At 53.5% G+C, this 14,909-nt stretch overlaps 7 protein-coding genes across 7 annotated transcripts; 2 read left to right on the forward strand and 5 right to left on the reverse strand.

Annotated features, from left to right (window-relative positions):
• Positions 1-1,006: 1,006 nt before the first annotated feature.
• J4E86_003633 (uncharacterized protein) lies at positions 1,007-3,231 on the reverse strand (the record flags this gene model as incomplete). The annotated part of the gene is made up of 3 exons (XM_051444186.1): positions 1,007-2,974; positions 3,086-3,142; positions 3,205-3,231. The coding sequence occupies 3 exons, from the start codon at positions 3,229-3,231 to the stop codon at positions 1,007-1,009; spliced, it is 2,052 nt and encodes a 683-aa protein (XP_051303811.1).
• Positions 3,232-3,542: 311 nt separating this feature from the next.
• J4E86_003634 (uncharacterized protein) lies at positions 3,543-5,079 on the forward strand (the record flags this gene model as incomplete). Its single annotated transcript, XM_051444187.1, has 4 exons — positions 3,543-3,800; positions 3,861-4,035; positions 4,083-4,930; positions 4,984-5,079. The coding sequence occupies 4 exons, from the start codon at positions 3,543-3,545 to the stop codon at positions 5,077-5,079; spliced, it is 1,377 nt and encodes a 458-aa protein (XP_051303812.1).
• A 398-nt stretch (positions 5,080-5,477) lies between these two features.
• Positions 5,478-5,960, forward strand: J4E86_003635 (uncharacterized protein; the record flags this gene model as incomplete). Its single annotated transcript, XM_051444188.1, has 3 exons — positions 5,478-5,567; positions 5,621-5,652; positions 5,852-5,960. The coding sequence occupies 3 exons, from the start codon at positions 5,478-5,480 to the stop codon at positions 5,958-5,960; spliced, it is 231 nt and encodes a 76-aa protein (XP_051303813.1).
• Positions 5,961-7,149: 1,189 nt separating this feature from the next.
• Positions 7,150-7,667, reverse strand: J4E86_003636 (uncharacterized protein; the record flags this gene model as incomplete). The annotated part of the gene is made up of 3 exons (XM_051444189.1): positions 7,150-7,401; positions 7,546-7,589; positions 7,637-7,667. 3 exons carry the CDS (start codon positions 7,665-7,667, stop codon positions 7,150-7,152), a joined length of 327 nt encoding a protein of 108 aa, XP_051303814.1.
• A 2,538-nt stretch (positions 7,668-10,205) lies between these two features.
• J4E86_003637 (uncharacterized protein) lies at positions 10,206-12,874 on the reverse strand (the record flags this gene model as incomplete). The annotated part of the gene is made up of 4 exons (XM_051444190.1): positions 10,206-11,859; positions 11,910-12,376; positions 12,427-12,494; positions 12,799-12,874. 4 exons carry the CDS (start codon positions 12,872-12,874, stop codon positions 10,206-10,208), a joined length of 2,265 nt encoding a protein of 754 aa, XP_051303815.1.
• A 298-nt stretch (positions 12,875-13,172) lies between these two features.
• On the reverse strand, positions 13,173-13,526 carry J4E86_003638 (uncharacterized protein; the record flags this gene model as incomplete). The annotated part of the gene is made up of 3 exons (XM_051444191.1): positions 13,173-13,250; positions 13,314-13,428; positions 13,495-13,526. The coding sequence occupies 3 exons, from the start codon at positions 13,524-13,526 to the stop codon at positions 13,173-13,175; spliced, it is 225 nt and encodes a 74-aa protein (XP_051303816.1).
• A 360-nt stretch (positions 13,527-13,886) lies between these two features.
• Positions 13,887-14,706, reverse strand: J4E86_003639 (uncharacterized protein; the record flags this gene model as incomplete). Its single annotated transcript, XM_051444192.1, has 2 exons — positions 13,887-14,504; positions 14,557-14,706. The coding sequence occupies 2 exons, from the start codon at positions 14,704-14,706 to the stop codon at positions 13,887-13,889; spliced, it is 768 nt and encodes a 255-aa protein (XP_051303817.1).
• Between the last annotated feature and the right edge of the window lie 203 nt (positions 14,707-14,909).

The raw sequence follows: 14,909 nt of genomic DNA on the forward strand, positions 1-14,909 counted from the left end.
CGTCCTTCCTCAATATCCATCGCGATGCAACGATATGCCTTCATCGTTGCTCGACGTCGCGACGTCAGATGCGCCTCAAATAGGCGCCTACCTGCAACCCGGTTCAGTATATGAAGACAGGGCTCAGTGCTGCCTGGCGAGGTTTTGTTTCCCGGTTCACCTCGGCCACATTAATCTATTCTGCTGCGGCATGTATATTGCTCGCGCTGCCAACCAATGGATCATATGACGTCTCACGAGTAATCGCCTGCGACTCCGGATACTTGGGGCGAGCAAGTTATTAATCAACTTTGAGCGTAATGTTCGCCATTCAGGAGTCGGTAACGGCAGTATTCGTAGACTGGCACCATGGCCAGAGGGGCACCATGGTTCGCAAAGACACACCCAAGGTATCATCAACCAAACCACAGGTCCACTTTGTAGGAAAAGAATAGCCCGAATATTCGAATATTGAGGCTAGAACGGCTGGAACATCAGTGCTTAGTCGGCTTCGATCGAATACAATCTCTTGTGCGCATGATCACGAAAGCCCAAAGGCATACATTGACTTCCTTCATGAACTCCTAGAGGCTATAGATGTGATGTCTGCTTCTCATCGCGCGTAAGGTCAACCCGCAAGAGAGAAGCCTTCTCCCAGTCCGGGTCACGTCGGGGAAGCAGTCTCAAACGTGTCAGGCTATACGCCTGCATCCAATACGGATAGCCAACGAGTCAAAGAAGCCCAGGATGCGATAATGTTTCCAAAGTCATTGAAGTTTATACTACAAATCGTGATCTACAGCAAAGATCAACCTGCAAAAATCTTCTTCCTTTCAGATCGCGTAAGCTGGTACGAAAAGAACACCTAAATGCAATGCAAGAAATGAACGCCGCCCATATGCTCGAAGGGTATCGTTTGTACCGAATGCTTTTGATGGCTGGACGGAACCAGACCTATGCATGCCCCCATGAAACGCCAAATCCATCGTTCTCCTCACGTAACGACAGGCCGTGATGTTCCGCTGGTCTAAGCGGAGACCAGCGGCCCGTGGAAATCTCTCAATGTAGCGACCAGGTCATCTTCGCGGGATAGCTGTAGCAACAACTTCTCTTGCACCTCTTTCCATTTGCGTAGGTCGTCCAATTCGCGTGGGCTCAACCATTTTTCTTCGTTGCCGACTACGTCAGAGCGCTCGGCTTTGGTCAGGGTAAACTCAATCTTCTCTCGCTCGTATTCTATACGTTGGAGGATGCGGACCATACCCTTGTAAGTGTCGTGGAGTAGCTTTTCGCGGGCGCGCTGCCGATCGTACCAAACAAGATGAAGGGAGTGTTTCGCTTCGCGTCGGTCGACTTTGGGAATCTCCTGCGTCTGGACAAAGCCCTGAATAGTGAGGTCGTTGACTATGCCGCGCACGTCTGCGGCAGGCATCATCATGACGTTGCACATGGCGCGCTCGTCGAGCTTGCCCTTCTTCTTCAACGCGCGAACCAATTTTACACCCAAGGATCCCTTCCTTGCAGAGATGGTGTTCTCGATCTCGGTCTGTATCATCTGCCGCGCGATCTCGTCGAACTCAATGTGCCACTGCGAGAATCCGGCGCGAGAGTGCCAGGTGACAAAGTGAAACGGGTCTTCAGCCAGCATCTGTATATGCTTGTCCACGACCTTGGTCCTGTCTTCCATGTTGAGGGTTGCGGGGTCAACTGGCTGTGTCCATATTGTGGCTCGATTGATGTGCCCTTTGCGAGTCATTTGCGCCGCTGCGTTCGGATCGAGGCCCTCGAAGATGTCCAGATCGCGCTCACGGCTGAGCTTCGTGGCGACGTCGCGGGCAGTTACGAGGAAGCGGGGGTCGATCGAGTTCTCTCCAGCTTCGCCGGCAGGTAGCGGTGGGTCAGGCCACTCTTCCCAACAGCGGGGTGTCTTGGACTCGAGCATGCGCAACATGGTCCGGTAAACGCGCGCAGTAATAGAACCGAGACGTTGTTGTACCAGACTCACGAGCTGCTCCGTCCGCATGGCGACCGCAATCTTCTCCGGGTTAACGCGAATAACGAGGTCGTCGTCCGATGATGGTGCCGCCCATCCATTTGTGCCGTTCGCACCGTTGATCTTCACACGCTTGTTGGAACCATTCATCTGTCCGTTTCGGGCAAACTTTGGGACCGTCAGCCATTCGTCGCGCATTGCCCGTTTACGCTGCAAGGTCCCTCTGTGGACAATGTCCTTGTCTTTGGTGCCCGTGGGTGTGACGCCCGAGTTATCCTGCTCGATGGACTCCTGGTAGAGCATGTCGTGCATATCGCCGGGGGAGAGGTATTGTGTTTCGGTGACTGTCCTGATCCAGCCGCGCTCCATCAGCCGCTGAATGATTTCGTACAGCTCCTCGACGGAGCCAATGTCGCTGTCATCCTGTTCTTGTCCGGGCTCTTCTGGAGCGCTGTTGTGGGTCACGCTGTCCACCTTGGAGGGCTTATGCACGCCGTTGGTCTTGCCGTGGCCGTTGGTGAGTTCCTTCGGATCTGGTTTTGAGTCGTCCAACTCAGAGGAGATGCCGTTTGTCACGCCGTTCGCCTTGCCTGTTCCGTTGACGTGATCGCCGTTGGTCCGTTTCCGCTTTGAGCCGGCTCCGTTGGCCGCGCCGTCGTCTGAGTCATAGTCGCTCTCGGTTTCGGAGGGGAAGTAGGCTTCTTTCAAGTCGGCGATGCGTGTGTGGCCGAGCGCGAGCAGGTTGGACATGACGTTGGCGGCCTTTTTGCCGTCGCGGTCTTGGACGAGCTTGACGATCTTGCCGAAGCGGACGATTGCGTACGAGTTTTGCCAGTCGATCTCGTAGTAGGTCAAGGGCGCATCGCTGCCGGAGTGGAAGATGAGGTGCTGCTGGAGGAGAATGACGAGGCCGTACTTGATCTGGCGCGGGTTCAGGTAGGAGACGCGTGCGATAGATGCGAGACTCTGGCGTCCGTGGCGCGCGAGGATCGAAAAGACCCGCTACGAGGAGTTAGAAGAGAGTTCTTGAATGCGCCCGTCGCATGCCTGGATGCAGAAGAATACTGCGCCCGAGCGCGACGATGCGCAGGGACTTAGTTCGACAAGACATACTGCCGCGAGTTCACCGTAGACATCCTTGACCAGGGAGGTGCAGAGTTCAGCAAGGACCTGCAGAGTGGTTGGTTATGATTCATGTGACATGGGCGAGGCGCATCGGCGGCGCGTCTTACCGGAGTCTCTCGCTGGTTGTAAGACATGATGGAGCCTAGATATTTGCCAGATATCTAGGGTGGGGTAATGCTACCGGGGAGACATTGGCGACGCACGGGGAGAACAAAGCTGGAGCAGAGGGAGCGAGGGTTGAGCAGCGACAGTCTTAGCGAACCTAGAAAATGATACCGGGTGGGGCAGAGCTCCGGCCAATGGAGCGGTGGTCGATGGCACTTACGGGGCTTGGCGGCCTACGAACTTTGTGACGGGCATCTCGACATCCGCACCACCAGACGTCTTTCCATCCATTGCCGTCCCCCGCACACCACCCAGCCCTCCGCCCGGCGCCTACACCACGATGCTCTCCCGAACGACCGCCTGCCGGGGCGCGCAGCGTGCAGCCCGCCAGCAGCCCGTCGCCCGCTGCCAGCGCCGCGGCCTGGCTGCCCCAGCTTCAGGCTCCTTCAACTACCAGGCCGGCGAGGCCAAGGGCGTCAAGTACGCCAGCAGAGACTTTGCCGGTCCCACGACGACGCTGGCCCTTGTCGCAAAGGCCGGCACGCGCTTCCAGCCGCTGCCCGGCCTGACCGAGGGCCTTGCCAACTTCGCTTTCCGGGTACGCTGAATTGAGACTGCCGATGCTATGGCGAGCGAGACTGACGCTCCGGACCTCTAGGGCACCGAAAGACGGTCGACGCTGCGCATTGTCCGCGAATCCGAGCTCCTGGGCGCCAGCCTCAACGCCCACCACTCGCGCGAGAACCTGGTGCTCGAGGCCAAGTTCCTCCGCGATGACCTGCCCTACTTCGTCGAGCTGCTCGGCGAGGTCGCCAGCTCCACCAAGTACCAGCGTAGGCAAAATTGATATCACGAGATGGATGGAATTGACACTGTGCAGCCCACGTCTACGCCGAGGAGGTGCTCCCCATGATCCACTTCGCCCACAAGAAGTTCCTCGCCAGCGTCACCGACATGGCCACCCAGTCTGCCCACAGCCTCGCCTTCCACCGCGGCCTCGGCGTCCCCACCGCCTCCGCTGCCCCCACGCCCTACACCAAGTACCTCGACGCCGAGACCATTGAGTGGTACTCCAAGATCGCCTACGCGAAGCCCAACTTCGCCGTCGTAGCCAACGGTGCCGACCACGGCGAGTTCTCCAAGTGGGTTGGCGAGTTCTTCGAGAACGTCCCCAGCGCCCCTCTCCAGGAGTCCAACACCGGAGCCGACCAGTCCAAGTACTACGGTGGTGAGGAGCGCATCGCCCACGACAGCGGCAACGCCATGGTCATTGCTTTCCCCGGCTCCAGCTCCTTCACCGGCAAGTTCTACAAGCCCGAGATTGCCGTCCTCAGCTCTCTCCTCGGAGGCGAGTCCGCCGTCAAGTGGTCGCAAGGCTTCACTAAGCTCGGCCAGGCCGCTGCTCAGGGTGCCAAGGTCAAGACCACCAGCGCCATCTACTCTGACGCCGGTCTCCTCTACACCACCATTACCGGATCCGCCAAGGCTGTTGCCCAAACCGCCCAGGCCGCCGTTGACGCTATCAAGAAGATTGCCTCCGGCGAGATCTCGAGCGAAGAGGTCTCCAAGGCAAAGGCCGCCGCCAAGTTCAAGGAGCTCGAGCACGGCCAGGACATCCGCGCTGGTCTCGAGCTTACTGGTAACGGGCTGATCCACAACACTCAACCGTACCAGATCGACGAGGTTGCCCAGAAGATTGACGGCGTAACAGAAGAGTCCGTCAAGAAGGTGAGTCTTTACACCATCAATACCTACGTGCTATGTGCTAACAACTACGTCAGGCTGCTAAGGAACTACTTGAGAGCAATGCCTCAGTATCATCTGTCGGTGACCTTTTCGTACTCCCCTACGCTGCGGATCTCGGCCTGAAGGTGTAAATACAGTGATTATGTAGCGCAGTAGATGTGGAATCTCGTTTGTGTAACATTATCTTGTGATAGTCCCTGATAGATGCATCTCGTATGAGAATTCTTTTGTTCAGACGCTTTTGAATGAAGTCAAATATGTGATAATCTGGATTCATACCTTTCTCTCGAATCGAGGTACCATCAAAGCCGACCTCCGTGAACGTAGTGAGAGGACCAAGCCTCCCACGTGCCAGCGCGTCAACGCACAGACCCGCCTGCACGCATCGACGTCAACAGACACGTCCACCCACGCATCCATCCCATACTGTGCTCAACAACCCCGCACATCGCACCGACTACCCCCCAAGCTCTCTCACAAACACCTTGCTCATTCATTGCGCAAGTCTCGCAAACAACAAACGCACGCCATGGCGCCGACCCTCTACCCCCGCGGCACCGTCAAGAAGATCGTCAAGGCGCATTCCAACAGGCCATTGAGCAAGAATGTTGATATACTGGTACGTTGATGCGATGAGTAGGAGTGGAGATGGGAGACTGACGTGCGACGTAGATATATTTGAACTATATGTTGTTCATGCAAGAGTACGTACCTTCCAGATCATACTCCACGATACGATGCGATGCGATGCGCTTCCTTCGATTCACATCACATCACGACGCGGTGCGACGAAGGTCAGATATTTTGAAAGGTCACAGAGGCAGGAAGCACTTTCGTGCGGGCGATGGGCGGATGTGGAGTCTGGGAAGAGGAAGAGAGACAGGAGGCTAACAACACCCACAGACTCATCAACGAAGCGAGTATTAAGAGCAAGCAACGCGGCGAGCGGGGACTATCTGCAAAAAGTGTCAAGAGGGTTAGCGAGGATGTTTTGAGGAAGTACAAGGGTTGAGTGTGGTGGGTTTGAGGGCATGAGCATGGTGCCTGTGAATGTGGGACTACGAGGGATGGTATGCTGTCGTCCCACTGGAGTTTGTCGACTTGCCGGACAATTTTGGAGGCGTTTTGGGGGATTTGAGTTTGGTGTTTGTGATACCCGGGTTAGTACTTATGGCGTAATGGTAACGATTTGACTTTTACGTGGTACTATATACGGTCACGGAAGCGATCGAAAGGCATGGGATAAATGGCCAATGTGTATTGAAGGATCACTGCTACGTTCTCGCAATAGGCATCGTCATGTAGCGATCGGTCACAATATCCCCCAATCGCATTTTCGTCGAGGGAACTTCCGGAGACAAGTATCCAACGCCGGACGCCTATCGTCCTCTTTGGTCTCTTTTTCACCAACTGTAAGTCGAATACCCCCTGCATCTGCTCGGCGTCTTGTCGTGCTAGAGTATGTATCTCTTCCTATCCTGAGCTTGGGGAAAATGAACCTCCGCCATGTCGAGGAACTGGACGATGTGAATTACTGCTACTCCCACATGCCTGTGTACACGTCGTAGTAATCTGACATTAGTGTGAGATTCATTGACTGGCGACCTGTCATACAAAGTTGATATGGGCTGTTCGCTGCGCTGCCGTTCATGAACTTGCCGGGGAGGGAACTTGGCTCGTCAATGTTGTAGTTAGAGAGAATCTTGCCCAACTCGGTAGCCTAATCGCGCAACTTTTCTTGTACTAGAATAGAGTTGTAATGATGTGGTTTGTTCCATATAATGATGGCTCGGTGGAACCCAGCTGCTTCCGCTATCCAAAGATCGAAGTCGGGCGGCTCGACTAGACGGGTCTCTACTCGGATTGACTTAATCTTAACAAGTTATTTGGCGAGCTCGTCTCCGAAGCACCAGTTGATCTAGGATTCTAGTAGTCTGTTTTAGAGGCTAAACTAATTTCGCACACGTGAGGTAACACGTGCTACGCAGCATGTGTAGCGTTGTAATCAGAACTTGCCTTTCTGGAAAAGACCTTTCGAGTCATTGAGTTCTACGCTTGTCTTTGTTGCGGCACATTCATCATCACGGTTCGGAGGCAGTATGCAACCAGAAAATCTTCTGAATGTGGGTACGACCACAAGGCTTAAAGTCTCTCATCTAATAGACTACATGCCCAACAATAAAAGCTGGCACGATACCTGCTTAGAGCTGCTTGAGCAAATATCTTTCTCCGTCATAGTACTTTCCACGCGACATGATTAAGATGTTCAGCTCCACCCATACTTCGGAGCCATTCTGGAGATAGAACCTCAATCTCCCTCTCGCTGTGAACAGATTGAGATTAAGGGTGACATCGTCCACCAAATTGCCGCTGACGTTACCGATAGCAGTGTCATTGACGGTGATCGTAGCATCGAAGTCGTGATTCCGCTTTGGATAGGCGAAACCTGAAATCTAGACGCGTCGTTAACATATGGTCACCGTTCCGAAACATCAACTCACAACAAGTGGACTTCTCGTCCATTCAACTGCTACTCCATCTCCTCTGTTCTTGAGTATCACGGGTGGAACAGTAGATTTATCGCGAACTTGAGTTACCGCAATGACACCGTCATCCCGTGTCTCAAACTCAACCGCAGGACCTGAAGGGTTAAGATGTTTGATGTAGTTGTCTGGGTACCCAACTCACCTGGACCTTCCTTTCTCTCGAGGTCAGACATATTCTTCTGAGGCGTTTGGGAGCTTAGGTATCCTGACAGTATCAATTTTCGATGAGATGGAACAAGGTTCTCTGGAGAGCGCTGGTCTACATGAGTCTACCTTAAGGGGGTTCCAATTTATACTTGACCTGTGCAATGATCTTACTCCGATACAGTTAAGAAGTCTCGTGATACGTGTGGACATCTCTGGCCACCATGGTCTTAGAACCAGTGCAATGCAATGCAGCAGTAGTCCAAGTTAGTATGCTGCTTGCTTACCCATGTTTTCGATGTTTGCTTTTGAAGTCGTGAATGCGTTTCCCCAGAAGACTAGCCGAATCGCGAGCAAAGAAGATCAGTTGGGTCTACTAGTGTAGTTTGCTTTTCAGTCTGTTGTACACAAAACTAGCGATATAACCAGATGATTTGCCAACGCTATCAACAACCTCCGACCGTTAACGCCTTCGCCAGTACGACATCAGTATGCCACGAATCCTGATGTCACGAGAACCACTGTAGTTACCTTAGCACCTGAATGCTCTACACACGCCAGGCGCTCAGCAGAGCACCCAGATTCTGCTGATTGGCTAGCTAAGCCCGAGCGCCGTGCGCACGGGTCCTACCTATATTTCCTCACCGCCTTTGTATCCTGCTTCTGTTTCCTTACGCAACGTCTGAGTACATGATAAATTGTGGATTTGGTGGGAAACATTGCTACAAAATGTGTACATGCAACATCAAAGACGCCCTCTAGTATCGGCGGGCCTCGCTCTCAAGCTTAGGCGCCCCGGATCGTTGCGAGAATACCTTTTCACCCAGATCTTCGCAGGTCTTTTGTACATAGTAGCCAGCGCTTTCATGTTCCGATTACGTAGAGTGAAGCATCGGCATGATTGGAGTCCGCCGCCTGAGCAGTATGCGTCCAGGCATGCAGAACTAGCAGTAGCGGTCTTGTACAAGACAAATGTTGGGCTTTGAAATGTGTAGCCTATCACCTCTCATCTATTAGCTCTAATACAAATGTGTTCTTGACGTTACAGTCTGTATCTCTGTGACATCCTAGACTAGCCCTAATTTGGTTTCGGTCCCTGTCACTACGCATCTTAGCGATGATAGTAGCAGCGGTTTTGCAGGAAATTAATAAACTGGTATCGAGCGGTGGTTCATTTGGCGCCGAGGCAGGAGGGCAAAGATAATTTGCAGTGCTGGGGCAGTCTGCGTCGTCTCCTGTCATGGACAACGTGGGAATGTTGTGCTCCTGGGCATTGCTGTCTGCTGGCCTACAACAAGACGAGTCTTTAGGAGCAGCGGGCATGCGCGAGTCATGTGCCGCATCCATATTAGAGGCTGAATCTTCTTGTACGCCACAAAGTTGACGTTGGAGGTTCAAGTCTGGCTGTGCAGGAGGCGGGGTTGATGACGACGCTACTGGCTAGATAGGAGCAGGCGTCGTAGGCAGCGCATGAATCGGCGCAAGCGGTCGAGCAGCAGGTTTGCATGCGCAGTCCTATTTCGTGTCGGACAGCACTATCTCTCAGCTCTGCCTGTTCGGACCGTCGTCGTACAGGCATGGGAGGAGCAATCCCGTCGTCAAAAGACCGCAAGTACGCGTTAACCTTGTCGCGCGCAACGCCACGGCTAGCAAGCAAACTTCTCAATCGCAAATTTTCCTCTACAGCTTTTTGCGCAGCACGCTGCATATCCTGCTTTACAGCAATGCCTTTCGCCTTGTACTTCTAGACTCGGCGTTGTAGATCCTAGATTAGTTCCTTGCGCTAGTTGCGAGAGCGTCTTTGATTTTCCTAGATCTACATTAAGGATAGTGTGTCGCTACCCTACTGCGCGATTAGTTACATGCGGCCAAGGACAAGAGACATGTTTGGATTGCCGTTGAAGATGGGTGGATGACACGCGAAGAATTGGGGTATGTCCAAGAGTTCCAGAGTCAGGTGAGGGGTTTGCGCTAATAACGCGGGAGAGCCGGATCGTCGCCACACTACCCAGCCCAGGTAGTTAGGTGCGTCTCAACGACCCTGATGGGCGATCTTCTTCTCATTCCGACTGCATCTTTCGATCATGCGCTTGATATCTACAAAAGCAAATTCTTGCTTTATGCTTCCCTCGTATCGATAATGTAGCAGCATAAGAAGATACTTTTTTCTTTTGATGTCCAACGGCTCTACGCACCCGATGCAAATAGCATATGCTACAACGAGGATCGAGGCCTGCAATGCCTATACGTGACTTTACTTACTATCCGCGAGTGCTATATATAGGCTAGAGGTACAAGAGGTGTAAAATCTCTTTCGTAAGCTAGTATTAGCCTTCTACTACTTTGCTTAAACTTTCTAACCTACTTAATAAGCAAGTAACCCAGACAAGTGTTACAGTCTAAGCTAGAGAATACCTAAGACTACTATTACAACGTAAAGACAGTTACTGCGAAGAGAAGAACTATTATCTCTAGTAGGTTTGCCTCTGTGTTTCCGTTACTTTAGACCTATACTAACACATCTCTTAAGTTACAACTCTAGCTGCCACTAATCTTCTTACTTCAGATCACGACTTAATCACCTTCCCCACAATCCACCCTTGAGCATACCTCTTACCCGTACCCGCCTCCGGAATTTCGACTTTGAACCCTCCACCAACATCACTCTTCTCCTTTCCCCCTTCCTCCTTACCCCCACCCTCCCCAACCACGCAATCCTTAATCTCCTTAACCGCCAACCCCAAACTAACACAACTCGCTACCATCCTCCTAACCTCATCCTCCCAGCTCGCCTTGACACCGTCCGCCTTCGCCGTGCCCACACCTAATCTCTTGTATTCAGCAAACGCCGTTTTCGCCGCCTTGATACGGTCATCGACTTCCTGCCAGAGCACGCTATCCCTATCTTGAACGTCCTGAACGAACGTCCGGGGCGGGGCTTCGGAAGCAGACGGCACCGGTCCGTAAGGCTGGCTATACGATTTGAAGTCGTCGAAAGGCGGTGCTTCGGGTGGTTGCAAGGCGAGGAAAGGTTTCATCCTGAGTTCATAGCGGAGCTTTTCTGTGGAAAAGGGAGTGCGGCGGGGCATGGGTAGTTTACCTAGGTAGCCGCAGATGACGTAGAAGCGGGCGAGAGCCAAGGCCAACGACGCTGTTCCTTCTGTCTCAGCGAGCAGGGAGTCTAGGAAGGGGGTCGCATCCTCCACGTCTTGGACCTCTCTGAAACGTCGTGATTTAAGAAGCTCGGTGGAAATACTGAGGTAGTGTGCTTCCACCCTCTTGAGCAACTCCTTCCGTCGTGTAGCGATGAGCGAGAGGAAGAGGTACATGCCCGCGTATTCATCCGGCAGGTAGATGTCCTGTTCGAAACCGAGTAAGATGACCTTTTCTATCATCCAGAGCTTCTTGTGGTAGACCCAGGTAGAGAGGGAGAATTCCATAACTTGGGCGCTCTGGCCGAGAGTGGCGGCCGCGGCAGATATGTCCATGTCGATTGAGCTTGCGTCGGCTTGAAGAAGGTCCCAGCCTGTAATGACGTGCGTCAACATGCGTCTCAGTCGGCAGCGGTTCTGGCCCATGGCGACCCAGAGATCGAGGTATGCTTGGCCGGCGCGGTCTACGAATTCGTCTATGAGCATTGCGAATTGGAGGCGCGGGGGTTTGGGGATCAGGGCATTGCGCGGTGGTGACATTGTCCAGTTGATGGGGTCTATGACGGGTGAAGACGGAAAGACGAGTGTCTTTACGTCGACAAGAGGGAGGGAGACGGAGGCGTTGAGGACGTCGGGGTGGAAGAGTAGAGTTGCTAGGTAGGAGCGGGCGTATGTCAGTGGCGGGGGTGAGCGAGCAGAGAAGTGCCAGAGGAAGGATTGGTATTCGAGGGGGTCCTGGGGCAGAGCGGGGAAGCGCGTGGCTTCGGCGCAATCAGTAGCTATCTGATGTAGCTTCTCCAACGCATCCATGAAGTCGAGTTCTACGACTGGTCGTGGGGGAACTGTAGAGGCGAGACGACGTTGCATCTTCGGACTGAAAGCACCAGGCACGGTCTTCCCAAGCTGATGCGTATTCTTCAGCGAATTGATACCTTGGAGGATCGGTGGCCATGAATAGGATATCTGATCGAGCGGTAGATCCAAGTCAAGGGCGCGAAGGAAGTCTTTCCGGAGTTCTAATCGTGAACTGATTGCCTTCCGGAGCGCATCATTGATCTCAAATTCGGGACTACGATGTGTTAGCAGGCCGTCGACTGTCAAGTCCGCGGTGAAGCATACTCCTCAATCGTCTCCATCGCAGCATCCAACTCCCTCAAAAACACATCCATCGGCACACTAACAAACAAAACCCGATTATACGTATGTGTGCAAAAGTCCTCCTCTTCAAAGTAATCCCTCCCCGTAATCTTCGCAATCACAAAGTCACACCCTTTGATCAACGCCAGGCAATACGCTCTCAGCACTTCCAGCAAAGGTCCAGGACGTCTCTCATGCAGAATCTCTCCACGGTAGAACTGCGCCTGCTCGAGGATCTTAGTCTCGGGCCAGAGCAGCTTATCGATGTGCAAAGACGTGAAGAGTGTTTGGGATAACGGGTAGCCGGTGTGCCAGGCCATTTCGTAGCAGAGTAGTTGGTCCATGATGCCTATTAGTTCCTCGGGTAGAAGGGGTGCCAGAGTGTCGTAGTCGTCTTCTAGGGTTTCCCCGGGCTGGAGGAAGCCGCTGTCCATTTTGGGGTCCATGATCTGTTGCATGTCAGAAATAGAGTCTGATTCGTGAAACAAGAACGGCGTACTTCGATGGCCCCGATCGACTCAAACAGCGTAAAGTATTCATCTTTGACGAGTTGACCGACTTCGAGAGCTGGATATTGTCAGTCTTTGTTGCCTGAACATATCGTCGCTACCACCATAGTACGACATGACGAGGCAGCCCCGCCATACCCCTCCATGTACCTGAGGTCACAACTCACCATTACAAGCTCTCGTGAACTTCTCCGTCACATCATGGATCTTTGGATGCGTCCCCGCTACCGGATGTCTTGATTGTCTCAAGGGTAAATTAGCGGAAGTAGAGGCCGAGATGGTAGGCGCAGACTCTTGCGCATGCGAGGGACCTGTGGATCATCAGTATCGACTGCTCTACGCAGAAGTAGAGAAACAATTACCAGCCCCGTCAACGGCTACACCTGTGTCATGATCCGGGGTGGGGGCTGTGCTGTGGCTGCTAGACGCATCTGCCATGTTGTGGTGGAGTCGATGCCGATGCGGGAAGATTTGTGACAGCCGAGTTGGACAGGCGCGCGTCCGAGGCAAGCGGCAACATTACTGGTAGTCACGACCGTGATATCACTTCTACTTCACGAGCGCATTGGATTATTGGGGAGAGTGAATGTCGGCTCAATTGTTGGTGTGCATCGGCTTTGATTCCGCTCCAGCTTGATAGTACAGCTTATAGGTCTATCCTCCGCAAGCGTCATCTCTCCTCCGTTGTCCATGCCACTCCATCGTGTCTATGCCATGTCCCTTCCTCTCAATTGCTTTACGAGGTCTTGGCGGCATCGGCCTGTGCCTGGAGCGCCGCAGCGTTGAGCTCCTTCAGCTCGCCCTGCTTGCCGTTCTGCCCATTCCGTTAGCCCAGCCCAACTTCCTCAATGCACTCCATCCCATCATCCTGACTCACCTCCCACTTGGCGAAGCGGAGTTCGCTCTCGCCCCTTCGCTCGGCAGCGATGCGCTTGTCCTCCTTGAGCGAGCGGCGCACGACGCGCGATGCGACGGCAATGTAGCGGTTGTAGCTGTTGAACAGTCAATGGCGGGTCCAAATCTGGGGCTGCAGCGACGGCAGAGGTGGGCGGGCGTACGTGAGACCGGCGGCTTTCCACGCGAATGCCATTGTGATGGTAGGATGTGGGTTCGTGGGTGTGGACGGGGTTTGGGTTGCGGGTGCAGGTGTTGAAGTTGCTGAGCTCCGGCGAGATTTCGCGCATGCGGCTCGGAGCTGCAGATCACGTGCACATATATCAAGTACGGGAAGCGTTTTGGGTAAACTGTACCCTGGCGGAGACATAATATTTTACTTGATGGAAAGCAACCATAAAAGACACTCAGTACCTCCAAGCTGTCACTGGAGGACTCCAAAGACACATAGAAATTCGTAATCGTGTTCATTATATTTTCATAGCCAGGCGGCTACATCATAATCTACAGTATCTCGTCAAGTGGCTATACTGAGTCTTGCAGACTGCACGCTTCCTTACAACTCCATGGCCTCTCCGCCCTCGGCGGTATCGTCGCCGCCTTCCCTGTTCTCAAAGGTAGCGTCCAGCCACTCCGCGACATCCTGGCCTTCGTGGTGCACAAAGTCCTCGCCAATACCGCTGATGCCGACGCTGGTGTTGTCGACAGTCAGCTCCTTGTCTTGTGACAGCGACTCCTTCAGCGCCCTCAGTGCGTGCTTGATCAACTCCTCTCTGCTAGCGCCCTCGAAGTCGTCCAGATGCCTCTCAAGGTATGTCCTCGCCATTTGACTCCTAGCACCGATACCGCATGCAACCATCTCCTGTGTGACACCGCTGGGCTGGAACTCGAACAGATGCGGGCCCTTTGCGTCGACGCCGGCAATCAACAGTCCCACTCCGTATGGTCTCCGTCCGTATTGCTGAGTGTTGGTCTGGGCGCGGTCGGCGATGCGAGAGGTAATTTCAGAGAGAGGAATGGCACGGTCGTAGGTGAGGCGGGATGCCAGTGATTGTTGCTTCATGAAGTTGGAAAGCACACGGGCGTCCGAGGCGAGACCGGCGAGCGCGACACCGAAGTGCGAATCGATGGTGATGATCTTCTTCTGGTAGGAAGAGAGTTCTTCGGCGTTTCGCTAGCAGTCTATTAGGAATTGTTGGTATAGTTGAGAGAGCGTGAGTAATTACCTTGATTGCGGCGAGTACTGCATGGGTCTTGCTGACGATTCCGACGACGACGGAACCCTGCTTGACAGCCTCTTGTGCATACTCCACTTGGAAGATGCGGCCTTGTGGTGAGAATGTGACCGAGTCGTTGTCGTAGTTGTTGCGGAACATGTTGAAGGCGGGATCGTGGGGTGTGGGGTGGTCTTTGGAAGGTTAAAAGAAGAAAGTCGAGACGCAGTATGTTGTACGGTGGTGCTGCAATCTAGTGGCGAAGACGGCAGTCGTGTGGTGTGCGGCGTGGGACGAGTACCGAGAGAGTGTGGTGTTGCAGCTGGAGGCACCCGCTGTTGACGACGATGAGCTCCAGAAGCTCC

The sequence above is a fragment of the Alternaria arbusti genome, assembly GCF_024043155.1.
Source record: "Alternaria arbusti strain BMP 1465 chromosome Unknown scaffold_4, whole genome shotgun sequence".
NCBI classification, from domain to species: domain Eukaryota; kingdom Fungi; phylum Ascomycota; class Dothideomycetes; order Pleosporales; family Pleosporaceae; genus Alternaria; species Alternaria arbusti.